The sequence below is a fragment of the Caenorhabditis elegans genome, chromosome I (assembly GCF_000002985.6).
Source record: "Caenorhabditis elegans chromosome I".
Taxonomy (NCBI): domain Eukaryota; kingdom Metazoa; phylum Nematoda; class Chromadorea; order Rhabditida; family Rhabditidae; genus Caenorhabditis; species Caenorhabditis elegans.
The window spans coordinates 687,521-700,234 of record NC_003279.8 but is presented as its reverse complement, the minus strand read 5'-3'; the positions used below and the strand labels follow the sequence as shown (position 1 = coordinate 700,234).

At 37.0% G+C, this 12,714-nt stretch overlaps 3 protein-coding genes across 4 annotated transcripts; 2 read left to right on the top strand and 1 right to left on the bottom strand.

Annotated features, from left to right (window-relative positions):
* Positions 1-1,910: 1,910 nt before the first annotated feature.
* On the top strand, positions 1,911-5,259 carry Y18H1A.2 (the record flags this gene model as incomplete). Of its 2 annotated transcripts, none has more annotated exons than NM_001368447.4 (3): positions 1,911-2,140; positions 3,227-3,557; positions 4,911-5,259. In NM_001368447.4, the coding sequence occupies 2 exons, from the start codon at positions 3,320-3,322 to the stop codon at positions 5,168-5,170; spliced, it is 498 nt and encodes a 165-aa protein (NP_001355497.1). In that variant the 3' UTR covers positions 5,171-5,259. The 2 variants fall into 2 exon arrangements, with proteins under 2 accessions (NP_001355497.1, NP_490771.2); NM_058370.6 differs by having other exon boundaries at positions 1,913-2,182; positions 4,911-5,256.
* Positions 5,260-5,584: 325 nt separating this feature from the next.
* Y18H1A.4 (Histidine phosphatase family protein) lies at positions 5,585-8,215 on the top strand. The gene is made up of 4 exons (NM_058369.10): positions 5,585-5,654; positions 6,388-6,724; positions 7,551-7,638; positions 7,865-8,215. The coding sequence occupies exons 1-4, from the start codon at positions 5,605-5,607 to the stop codon at positions 8,050-8,052; spliced, it is 663 nt and encodes a 220-aa protein (NP_490770.1). The 5' UTR covers positions 5,585-5,604; the 3' UTR covers positions 8,053-8,215.
* Positions 8,216-8,902: 687 nt separating this feature from the next.
* ptp-5.3 (Tyrosine-protein phosphatase domain-containing protein) lies at positions 8,903-11,978 on the bottom strand. Its single transcript, NM_058368.6, has 5 exons — positions 11,936-11,978; positions 11,637-11,865; positions 10,914-11,214; positions 9,175-9,938; positions 8,903-9,122 (listed from the first exon to the last, which is right to left on the bottom strand). The coding sequence occupies exons 1-5, from the start codon at positions 11,947-11,949 to the stop codon at positions 8,979-8,981; spliced, it is 1,452 nt and encodes a 483-aa protein (NP_490769.2). The 5' UTR covers positions 11,950-11,978; the 3' UTR covers positions 8,903-8,978.
* Between the last annotated feature and the right edge of the window lie 736 nt (positions 11,979-12,714).

Genomic DNA, 12,714 nt, shown 5'->3' with positions numbered 1-12,714 from the left:
AATTGTTTAAGGCAATTTTTTATATTTTTCTTGACAAAAATTCCCATTCTCACAGTGAAATCATCGATTTTTGCCAATTTACTTTGCAAAAAAATGCCTGAATTTCTGAAAAAATCGATTTTTTTTAAATCAAACATTTTTTGAGAAAAGAAAATTTTTCCACTGGAATTCGAATTTTTTCTACACAAAATCGATAAATTTTCTAAAATTCTGAGAATTTTCGAAATCATGGTGCGTCGAAATCGAATTTTTTCACAAAATTATCGGTTTTTGTGTGATGATTTCCAAAAATCGATAATTTTCTTAGAAAAATTGATCCGGAGCAGAATTTTCGAAATCATGGTGCATCGAAATTTCAAAATAATCGTTTTTTTATCGAAATTTAGCAAAATTTTCAATAAAATTGATGATTTTTTTCACGAAAAAAATCCGGAAAAATATCGATTTTTAGAAAAAAGAATTGCAAAATTTTAGAAAAAATTATTGATTTTTTTATTATTTTTGAAATTTGTTTTGATTATTCTGAAAACATCGGTTTTTCGACGAAATTATTGATTTTTTGGAAAAAAAATCGATTTTTAGAAAAAAATTATTGATTTTTCCTCCTTCCAGAGCCAAATTTCGAGCACAATTATCGATTTTTGTATGATAGTTTCCAAAAATCGATAATTTTTCTCGAAAAATTGATCCGGAGCAGAATTTTCAAAATCATGGTGCATCGAAATTTCAAGATTTTTTTTCGAAATTTAGCAAAATTTTCAATAAAATTGACGATTTTTTTCACGAAAAAATCCGGAAAAATATCGATTTTAGAAGAAAATTAAACGATTTTTAGAAAAAAATTGCAAAATTTTAGAAAAAATTATTGATTTTTTTATTATTTTTGAAATTTGTTTTGATTATTCTGAAAACATCGGTTTTTCGACGAAATTATTGATTTTTTGGAAAAAAAATCGATTTTTAGAAAAAAATTATTGATTTTTCCTCCTTCCAGAGCCAAATTTCGAGCACAATTATCGATTTTTGTATGATAGTTTCCAAAAATCGATAATTTTTCTCGAAAAATTGATCCGGAGCAGAATTTTCAAAATCATGGTGCATCGAAATTTCAAGATTTTTTTTCGAAATTTAGCAAAATTTTCAATAAAATTGACGATTTTTTTCACGAAAAAATCCGGAAAAATATCGATTTTAGAAGAAAATTAAACGATTTTTAGAAAAAAATTGCAAAATTTTAGAAAAAATTATTGATTTTTTTTTAATTTTTTAATTTTTTTTTTGATTATTCTGAAAACATCGGTTTTTCGACGAAATTATTGATTTTTTGGAAAAAAAATCGATTTTTAGAAGAAAATTATTGATTTTTCCTCCTTCCAGAGCCAAATTTCGAGCACAATTATCGATTTTTGTATGATAGTTTCCAAAAATCGATAATTTTTCTCGAAAAATTGATCCGGAGCAGAATTTTCAAAATCATGGTGCATCGAAATTTCAAGATTTTTTTTCGAAATTTAGCAAAATTTTCAATAAAATTGACGATTTTTTTCACGAAAAAATCCGGAAAAATATCGATTTTAGAAGAAAATTAAACGATTTTTAGAAAAAAATTGCAAGATTTTAGAAAAAATTATTGATTTTTTTTTAATTTTTTAATTTTTTTTTTGATTTTTGATTTTTCTGAAAACATCGGTTTTTCGACGAAAATTGTTTTTTTTGTTGGAAAAATTGAGACTTTTAGAAGTAAATTATCGATTTTTGGACGAAAATTATCTTTATTTTTGGAAAAAAAAACGCTTTTTGGTTTTTCTGAAAAAAATAGATTTTTGGACGAAATTATTGATTTTTTGCGCTTCTTCCAGAGCCAAATTTCGAGCACAATTATCAATTTTTTCTCTATAATTTCCGCTTCCAGATGAACATTCTCCATCACAAATCATGGCACGTTCGGACAAAATCCAACATGGAACGGGTTCGCCGAGACGAGCGAAAAGCCGCCGAAGATGAGCAGCGTGTGCTCGACAGGCAAATTCAGGCGGAAAACGAGCGGCGCCTGATGCAGTTGAGAGCCCGAGCCGATCAACGAATGGAGACGATGTTTAGTGGAGGAGCTGGTTCGAGCTCAGCTGGAGCAGCAAAAGATGTCAGCATTTCAGATGAAACGGGACATGTGAACTTGTTTCAGGTGATAGATGGATTTTTTGTGAAACTAATTCTGAAAAATTCGAATTTTGTGCGTCAAATATGATGCTTTGTGCAAAAATTGCCGCTCGAAAATTCAAAATTTGGCTCAGAATTGCTTCAAAAAATCGATAATTTTACCCAAAAGATCGATAATTTTCTCAAAAAAAATCGATAATTTTCTCCAAAAAATCGATATTTTCCCGAAAAAATTCGATATTATTCTCCAATAAAATCAATATTTTTCTTCAAAAAAAATCCATAATTTTTTCCAAAAAATCGATAATTTTATCCAAAAATCGATAATTTTCCCCGAAAAAATCAATATTTATCCCCGAAGAAATCAATAATTTTCTCCAAAAAAATCGTTATTTTTTACCCATAAAATCGATAATTTTCTTTTTAAAATTCAATAATTTTATCTAAAAAAATCTATATTTTTAGCTGAAAAATCGATAATTTTATCCAAAACAACTATATTTATTTCCAAAAAAATTGACAATTTTCTTCAAAAAATTTGATACTTTTTCTTCAAAAAAATCGATAATTTTATCCAAAAAAATCGGTATTTTTTCTCCCAAAAAATCGATAATTTCATCCAAAAAAAGCTATATTTTTCCCCGAAGAATCGATAATTTTATCAACAAAAAATCGATAAATGTCTTCAAAAAAATCTATATTTTTCTCCAAAAAAAAACAATATTTTTCTCCAAAAAAAATCGATAATTTTCTCCCTAAAAATCGATAATTTTATATTTAAAAATCCATAATTTTATTCTAAAAAATCGATATTTTTCTCTGAAAAATCGGTAATTTTTTTCAAAAAAAAAAACGATAATTTTCTGCAAAAAATTTAATATTTTTTCTCCGAAAAAAATCGATAATTTTTTCCAAAAAATCAGTGATTTTTTTCCCAAATAAAATCGATAATTTTCTATTAAAATAATCGTTAATTTTCCCCGAAAAATCGATAATTTTTTCCAAAAAATCGATAATTTTCTCCAAAAAAAAACTATATTTTTCTCCAAAAAAAATCGATATTTTGCAGGATCTCGAACGTGAAGAACGAAAAAACTATGGATCCGGAAACCGCGACTACGAAGCGGAAAAAGCTGCCGAGAAGAAGGAATGGGAGTCGAAAATGGGAATTCAGGTGTATTTCGCGGATAATACGAACGATTTAAACAAGAAAAAAGAGTGGTACGAGGAGCTGCCGCTGCGAAGAGCCGCCGAGCCACTTGATCGACGAAAAGCGCGCGATGCTCTGCCGTGTTTGAAGCGGAAAGAGCTGGAAGAGGAGAGGAAGCGGAAACGAGAGGATAGTGATAGTGAAGAAAAGGCGAAGAAACGGCATAAAAAAGACAAGAAGAAGAAGAAAAGTGCGATTTTTGGGCTTTTTTTTTTTTGAAAATTTGCGCGTCAAATATGGTGCTTTTTCCGTCAAAAACACGGGCAAAATCGTCGAAAATCGGTGGCCGAAGTTTACCGCGGCCACATAAATTTTCAGACAATTTTTTTTTCTGCTCGAAAATCACAAAAATTCGAAAAAACTTTAAAAAATTTTTTGCCCGTCAAATATGATGTATTATAGACGCGCAAACTTGTCATGGCCGTCAGAAAAAAAAATCGGTGGACGAGTTTTCTCTTTTTCGGCCACGGATTTCTGGCTTCCCTCATAAATTGAAATGGAAGAGTTTCTGCCGAACTAGGCCAGGCCATATCTGGGGTAGATTTACGGCGCGTTGCGTGTCGCGTCGCGGCTCGATTTTAGTTGTAAAACTAAATGTATTTGTCCGTGTGGAGTACACGACACTTTTCCACGCGTTGTCCAGCAGGCTATTGTCAATGGAGAGTGAAAAATTGGTGGCCGAGTTTTCTCTTTTTCGGCGGCCACAGAGCTTAAAGCATCACATTTGACGCGCAAAATTGAATTTTTCGAAAAAAAAAACATTTTTGCAACAGGTTATGATTTTTTGTCCCTGGAAATTTATTAAAAATTCTGGCGGAAAAAGAAAAAAACATCCAAAAACACCTTTTTTTGCGCGTCAAATATGGTGTCTTGCATCATGGCCGCCAAAAAATTGGTGGCCGAGTTTTTTTCTTTTCCGGCGGCCATGCGCAAAAATTTAAAGCTAAATTTTTCGAAATTTTCAGCAAATTTTGGGTTTTTTCTCCAGATTATCCAAATTTTTTAGAATTTTTTGAGTTATCGACTTTTTCGGCGAAATTTCTTGCGCAATCCCAAAAATTCAAAAAAAAAATCAGTTTTGTGCATCGAACCACCACGGGGTTCTGGCCTTCCTCATTGAATTTTTCGCGCTCCATTGACAATCGCCTGCCGGACAACGCGTGGGAAAGTCGTGTACTCCACACGGACAAATCACATTTAGTTTTACAACTAAAATCGAGCCGCGACGCGACACGCAACGCGCCGTAAATCTACCCCAGATATGGCCGAGCCAAAATGGCCTAGTTCGGCAAAAACTCTTCCATTTCAATTTATGAGGAAAGCCAGAAATTCGTAATTTTTTTTCGAAAAATCTGCTTTTTGTCCAACTACGGTTTGATCTACCAAAAATGCGGGAATTTTTCGCCCAAAATTATATGACGTCAGTACGTTCTTAACCATACGTTGATCTACAAAAAAATTCGAAAAATCTCTTTTTTCGCGCCTCCAATATAGGGTGCTCACCACTACAAACTACAAAAAAACCCCCCAATTTTTCTTCCAGAAAAGCACCGCCACCGTGATAGCTCTGAAGAACGTCAACTCGAAGAGGAATACGATCGAGAACGACGGCAGAAGCTGGCGAGCATGCGAGACGAGCGTCTGAAACGGGAACGAGTCGAGAAAGCGAGAGCCCATGCTTTGCTACATCCCGAGGAAATTGAGCTGCTGCAGAAACGAAAAGCCGCCGAGGATTCGGAGGAGAAGCGTGGAAAGAAGAAAAAGTACAACTCGCAATTTAATCCTGAATTTTTTAGGCAATAATTTGGTTTTTTTCCCCGTATTTTTCCCGTATTTTTTAATGTAAATTTGATCTGTTTTCCCGCCAAAGTCTAATAAATTCCATCAAAAAATTTTGCAACTTTCGTTTATTTTTCCGTCATTTGATACCAAGTATTCGATTTCATACCTATATACCTCATGACGTCACTTTTTGCAGAATTTCTTTAGAGTTTTTCGAAAAATCCTGGTGTCTTCATTCAGTGTGCCTCATTTTGGTCTGATCTACGTTGATCTACAAAAAATGCGGGAAAAGAGACGCAGAGTTCTCAACTTATTTCGTATGGTTAAGAACGAAAAATCCCGCATTTTTTGTAGATCAAGCCGTAATGGGAGAGCCTGACACCACGTGTCCGAGAGGAGTACACAATTTTCCAATTTTTTAAGGTTTTTTTTCAGCTAAAACCGATCTCGATAGGATGCCGATCACTTATCCACGGAAAATTTGGATTGTTCGACACGCGGAACGGTACTTTTAAGAATTCAAAAAAAAAATGAAATTTTTTGAATTTATTGATTTTTTCGGTTAAAATCTGAAATTATTGATTTTTCGAAAAATAAAATCAAAAATTATTGATTTTTTGGGGAAATTAAAAAAGTACTGATTTTTCGAAAAAAAAAACAATGAAAAACAAAAATTATTGATTTTCTGTTAAAATCAGCAAATTATTGATTTTTTCTTGTCAAATTCGTAAATTATTGACTTTTCGATAAAAATCTGAAATTATTGATTTTTTGGTGAAAATCGGAAATTATTGATTTTCCGATAAAAATTAGAAAATATTGATTTTTCGAAAAAAAAATTAAAATTATTAATTTTTGGTGAAAATCAGAAATTATTGATTTTACGGTGAAAATTAAAAATTATCGATTTTTCTGCGAAAGGTTGAAATTATTGATTTTTCGATGAAAATCAGTAAATTATTGATTTTTATCCAAAGTCAATAATTTCTGATTTTTCGGTGAAAATCTGAAATTATCAATTTTTCGGTAAAAATCTGAAATTATTGATTTTTTGTGAAAATCACAAATTATTGATTTTTCGATGAAAATCTGGAAATTATCGACTTTTCGAAAAAAAAAATGAAAATCTGAATTTATTGATTTTTCAGTTAAAATCGGTAGTAATGATTTTTCAACAAAAATCAGAAATTATTGATTTTACGGTGAAAATCAGAAATTATTGATTTTTTGCATTGCAGCGAGGACAATATCAATCGAAATTGGCGTAAACTCGACGGAGCCGACGGTCTCACGTCGGACAATTCGATGCTCAGCGTGCGCGGTCGGCAACAGGCGAAAGAGTGCAAAAATCGGTTCGAAAATGCACAAATCTCGCATACGTTTGCCTCGCCGTTCGATCGGACAATTGAGACAGCTTCGACGATTATTGAGGATAAAGGAATGAAAGTGAAGGCGGACGGTGGCCTTTGTGAGGCACTTTATCTTTGTGATAAGCCTCCTGGATTCTGGGAAACCGACAAACTAGCTGAGAAATTTCCGCTTGTTGATTTGGACTATATTCCTGTTTTCTCGAAGGTATCGCTCAAAAAAGACCGAGATTAGAATTGCGCCGTTGCCGGCGCTGGCGCACTGCGTGGAAAAATCAAAAGATGCCGGCGGCGGCGCTGGCGCACTAATTAAAAAATGAAAAGGCGCCGGCGGCGGCGAAAAATGGTTTGCGCTGCCGCCGGCGCTAGCGCGCTACGTGGAAAATGAGAAGATGCCGGCGGCGGCGCTGGCGCACTGCATGAAAAGATGAAAAATGCCGCCGGCGCTAGAGCCCTACGTGGAAAAATAAAAAGATGCCGGCGGCGCCGCTGGCACGCTATGTGGAAAAATGAATGAATTCCGGCGGCGGCGCTAGCGCGCTACGTGGAAAAATAAAAATATGCCGGCGGCGCCGCTGGCACGCTATGTGGAAAATAAAAAGATGCCGGCGGCGGCGAAAAATAGTTTGCGCGGCTGCCGGCGCTGGCGCGCTACGTGGAAAAATGAAAAGATGCCGGGGGCGGCGCTAGCGCGCTACGTGGAAAAATAAAAACATGCCGGCGGCGCCGCTGGCGCGCTACGTGGAAAAGTAAAAAATGCCGGCGGCGGCGAAAATAGTTTGCGCGGCTGCCGGCGCCGACGTGCTACGTGGAAAAATAAAAATATGCCGGCGGCGCCGCTGGCACGCTATGTGGAAAATAAAAAGATGCCGGCGGCGGCGAAAATAGTTTGCGCGGCTGCCGGCGCCGACGTGCTACGTGGAAAAATAAAAAGATGCCGGCGCCGGTGCTGGCGCTATAGTTGGAAAAATGAAAATATACCGGTGGCGGCAATCGCTGCGAGACCTAGAAAAATTACCGAACTTTTTTTTCAGTACACACTACCCCGCGAAGGATGTGGAGATGACGCGTGTGTGCCACGTGTCGGAAAGACCCTGCGGGCGATTTTCGAGAAATATGAAGGTAATTTTTGCGAAACTACGTAAATTTCTGATTTTCGCAGAAAAATCAATAATTTCAGATTTTCACAGAAAAATCGATAATTTCTGATTTTAGCCGAAGAAATCAATAAATTACTGATTTTAACAGAAAATCAGTAATTTATGATTTCAGCCGAAAAATCAATAATTTGCCAATTTTCACATAAAAATCAATAAAAACACGCCGCAAATTATCGATTTTCTTTCAGGAAACCTCCTACTCGTCGGCCACGGAGCATCAATCGGCGCTTGCCACGAAGTGCTAATGGGCGATTTCAAATACGTCGGGCAGGCTACCGTATCCGAGTTCGAAGAGACGGCGCCCGGAAAATATCGGCACAATTATAGCTCCGACTCGTCTCATTTGTCGGATAAGAAGAACTTGAGGCCCTGGTAGTTGAGATGCTTCAGTCAGAAATCGCTGTTTTAAAATAATTTATATTTCCATACCTTTTACGACTTTTATAAGTATATATTCATAGCTTAATTCTTTTTTCTGAATTGATTAGCTTCCAGGAAACCGGAAAAAAATTAATAAATCGATTTTCTTTTCGAGAAATATGGATAGCAAATATCGATTTTTCAAAAATTCGGGAAAAAAAAGAAAATCAGATTTTTTGAACATTTCAAAGAAATTAGGAGAAATATAATGAATAAAACAAAGAGATTTTTCCGAAATTTTCGAAAAATCAATACACGGGGTTTTGGCCTTCCTCATTGTATTTTTCGCGCTCCATTGACAATCGCCCGCCGCACAACGCATGTGAAAGTCGTGTACTCCACACGGACAAATCACATTTAGTTTTACAACTAAAATCGAGCCGCGACGCGACACGCAACGCGCCGTAAATATACCCCAGATATAGCCGAGCCAAAATGGCCTAGTTCGGCAAACTCTTCCATTTCAATTTAGGTAAGGTAAGCCAGAAATCAATCGATTTTAATTTTTTTTTGTTTGAGAAAATCAGAAAATCAATAATTCCATTTTCTCGAAATGTTTCTTCCTATTTTCCACGAATTTTCTAACAAAATCCCCGGTCAGGAAGCGATGGCAGGCACGTGTTGTCAAAGTATCCCATTTTGGTGTGATCTTCGAAAAATGCGGGAGAAGAGACGCAGACGTTTCAACTAAGTTCGCATGGTTAAGAGTGTGCTGACGTCACATTTTCCTGGGGGAGATATTACCGCTTTTTTTGCAGATCAAGCCGCAATGAGACAGCAGGCAGGAAGCAAGATTTCGGAAATAATCCAGGGTTTATAAAATTCTTCATTTTCAAACCCAGATCACTTCAAATGCTTTTCCATATTCAAAATGGAGAAGAACTATCCAGGTCCCATCACACTTTGCTGACTCGCTTCGAGAAGGAGAACGGTGAATTGCTTGGTCAACTCAACCGACTTCTTGTAGATGTATTTGTTGCTCAGTGTTGGCTTTTTATCCCCTTCTGCTGGTTTTGTCACTTTCTTCTGTAAATTTGAGAATTATTCTCTCATTTTACAAGAATTCAAAAACCAATACCTTGATGAAGTAGAGCAACGAAATGTACAGGGAGCAGTACTGACAAAATGAATCCACGGCTCTTGGTCTCTGGGAGCGAATCGATTTGACAATATCCGCAATACATGGTTCGGCAAGCTTTGTATCAATTGTGTTGACTGCAACCGCAAGTGCCAAAAAGTAGCCAGCTCGTCCAGCTCCACGTGGTGAGACGATCATCGCATGCTCGTCAGCGGGTGCTTTCAGCAAGAAGTAGTTTAGACCAAGTGCCTCTTTGATGGCGATTGCTTGTTTCAAAGGCACAGTGTCCACTTTCCAATTGCTGATAACAGTCACATTGCAGATGATCGAGTTGGAGCATCCGTGGGGCACTACTTCAATTGCAAATCGGTACACATCGTCATTGACATACTCGACACGGCGGTTATTGATCCACATCTGACCATAATTTGTATAATCTTCTGCCTTTTTAGGGAAGAATTCGATGGTTTCATCGCCGACGAGTAGATCAATGTGAGTGATTCGCTTGTCGAACACAGCTTTCCAGAATGTTTCTTCCGTATTCGTGACCGGAGCTTGACCGAGATGAACATTTCTTCCCAATGGAACATCTACAAGACTGATGTTCACATAGTCTTTGCCAAGTTTCACGAGATTGGAGTCCAAGGCAGGAAAGTCTTCCGATTGGTTAAATTTTGGGTTGGATTTCCAGGTTTTACAGTCCTTCTCCACATCGATTTTCTGTGATTGCAGTTTATCGTATTCCTTTTTCACCTCTGCTGTGTCTGAAAATTTAAGATTTGAAAAATACTACAAAATATCTAAAACCAGCCGTTCGCACGCGCAAAGCGCGTGCTCCGACTGGCTCCACATTAAATTGTTTGAACAAATCTCTTCCTCGAGCTTCGCGGAATTTTATGAAAATTCTAGAAGTTTTTAGTATACTCTAGAAAGATGTTTTCAGAAGATTCTAAAAAAGTTCTAGAAATTTCCTGATCTTTTTTAGAAGTCTCCAGATTATTTTAGGAAATTCTAGAAGTTTCCAGATTTAGCTAGAAAGTTCAAGAAATTTCCAGATTATTCTAAAAAAATGCTAGAATTTTCCAGATTTTTCTTTAAAAAAAAAGCCAAAAAATTGTTCTTAGAAAATTTGAATTTCACGCCAAAATTAATGGGGGTCTCACCACGATGGGTCTCACCACGAAGGGTCTCACCTCGATGGGTCTCACCACGATGGGTCTCACCACGAAGGGTCTCACCTCGATGGGTCTCACCACTATGGGTCTCACCACGAAGGGTCTCACCACGAAGGGTCTCACCACGATGGGTCTCACCACGATGTGTCTCACCACGATGGGTCTCACCACGATGGGAGAGGCTCCGCCCATTGATGACGTACACTATTTTTTAAATATATATATAAGCAATGATATTCTAATGAAACAATAACCGAACTTGCTAATCTTCCGTTTGAATTCCCTCTAAAATGAGTACCCAATTTCGAACCAATCATTGGATTGGTTGAATAGTGGGCGGAGCAAACTGCTGATTGGTTCGCTTTTTAAAGTTGGGTTTTTATTTATATCCCGATGTTTTTAGTTTTATTAGCGGATTTCCACCAGTAAAGTAAAATCACCATCGACCAAATAATAATAAGGCCCCACCAACAACAGAAAAACAAAAAAAAACGCCCACTCTTGCAACTCTGGCACGATTTTTACGCCGCCGGGGCCTCCAATCAAAAAAAAAAGGATGCTAACCGATCGAATCCATCCAATTCTTTGCCACGGCTTCTCCAACCCACTTATCTGCACCTCCAGTCAGTGAGCTCTTGTGTGAAAGTGGAACGCTGCCAGACAAGTTCGGAGCACCTTTTGGCTTTCTTCCCGAGATAAGGTCTTTGGGTGGCTGAAACGCGTTTTCAGTGGACATGAGAGCAGGAATCGTAGAAGTGACTGCTCCAGCGACACTTGTTGTTATTGGAACTGCTGGATCATCCTCAACGGTCGTCTTTTTGTTGTCTGACAGCATTTCACGTGATCGAGGTGACATTGCAGGAGACTAAAAAGGGATACAATTCAGGGGTGGGCGGCAAACGATTTTTTCCGGCAAATTGGCATATCGGCAAATTGTCGGAATGGAAATTTCCGGCAAATCGGTAAATTGCCGGAAAAACGGCAATTTGCCGAAAAATTTCGGCAAATTGTCTCTATGAATTTCTATGAAAATATGTAGAAAAAACGGGAACAATTCAAAAAGACAGTGTTTCCGTCTTATAATTTCCGGCAAAACTGATTTGCCGAAAATGAAAATTTCCGGCAAATCGGCAAACCGGCAAATTGCCGGAATTGAAAATTTCCGGCAAATCGACAAACCGGCAATTTGCCGATTTGCCGAATTTGGCGGCAAATCAATTTGCCGAACGGCAATTGCCGCCCACCCCTGATACAATTATATCTATAAAACTATAAAATTGAACTCACCGGTGCCTTTGTATCTCTCTTCTGTCTCACTTTTTTTGCTTTCTTGGTTTTTTTGGATTGTGCAGTCATTTCCGGTTCGCCGCGTCCCCTGTCGTCATTTCCTTTCGATGGTTTTGGTTTTTTGGATCCTTTTGCTCCACCTGGTTTTGGGGCCTCAACAAGATCAGTAGCAGTGTTGCTCGTAAACTTTCCGTCCTTCTTCTTCGACCTTTTTGTATTTTTGTTTCCGCTGAAAGTCGAAATTTTGAAATTGCACAAAAATCTACAAGAAAACCGGGGAACAATCTTTGAAAACTCACAGTATATTATTCATTTTGCCGGCGGTTGTTTCAAAAATTCGAAATTCCAAACTGATTCAATTTAAAAAAAAATTATATCAGTACTATTCGCGGCACAACAGTGATAATTTGCCACGCGGAAATGCTTTTTTTGTTTTTTTCATTGATAAATTGCAAAATCATCATAAATTCGCCACTTCGCTAGAAATTACGCATAGTCTTCGAAACTTAAGACCACCATTTTAAGAAGAGAAAACTGTAGATATGCGTTTGCCAGTCCGGGTCGAGTTTAAGATTGATGGGAGAGACACAAAAAAAAGATGAACTCATCAACTGATGGGTGGGCGGGAAACGATTTTTTTTCCGGCAAATCGGCAAATTGCCATAAATAAAAATTTTCCGGCAAATCGACAAATTGCCGAAATTGAAAAATTTCCGGCAAATCGGAAAACCGGCAAATTGCCGAATTTGAAAAATTTCTGGCAAATCGGCAAACCGGCAAATTGCCATAATTAAAAAGTTTCCGGCAAATTGGCAACTTGTAGGAATTGAAAAACTTCTGGCAATTCGGCAAACCAAGTAAGCAAATTCTATGAAATCATCTTAAAAAAACGGGGAAAAGTTTCAAAACGGCACAGTTTTAAGTGGTTCCTTATTATAAAAAAATCCTTCTGAACACTTCCGGCAAATGGCAAATCGACAAATTGCTGAAATTGAAAAATTTCTGGCAAATCAGCAAACCGGCAAATTGCCGAAATTTAAAAATTTCGGGCTAATCGGCAAACCGGCAAACTGCCGAA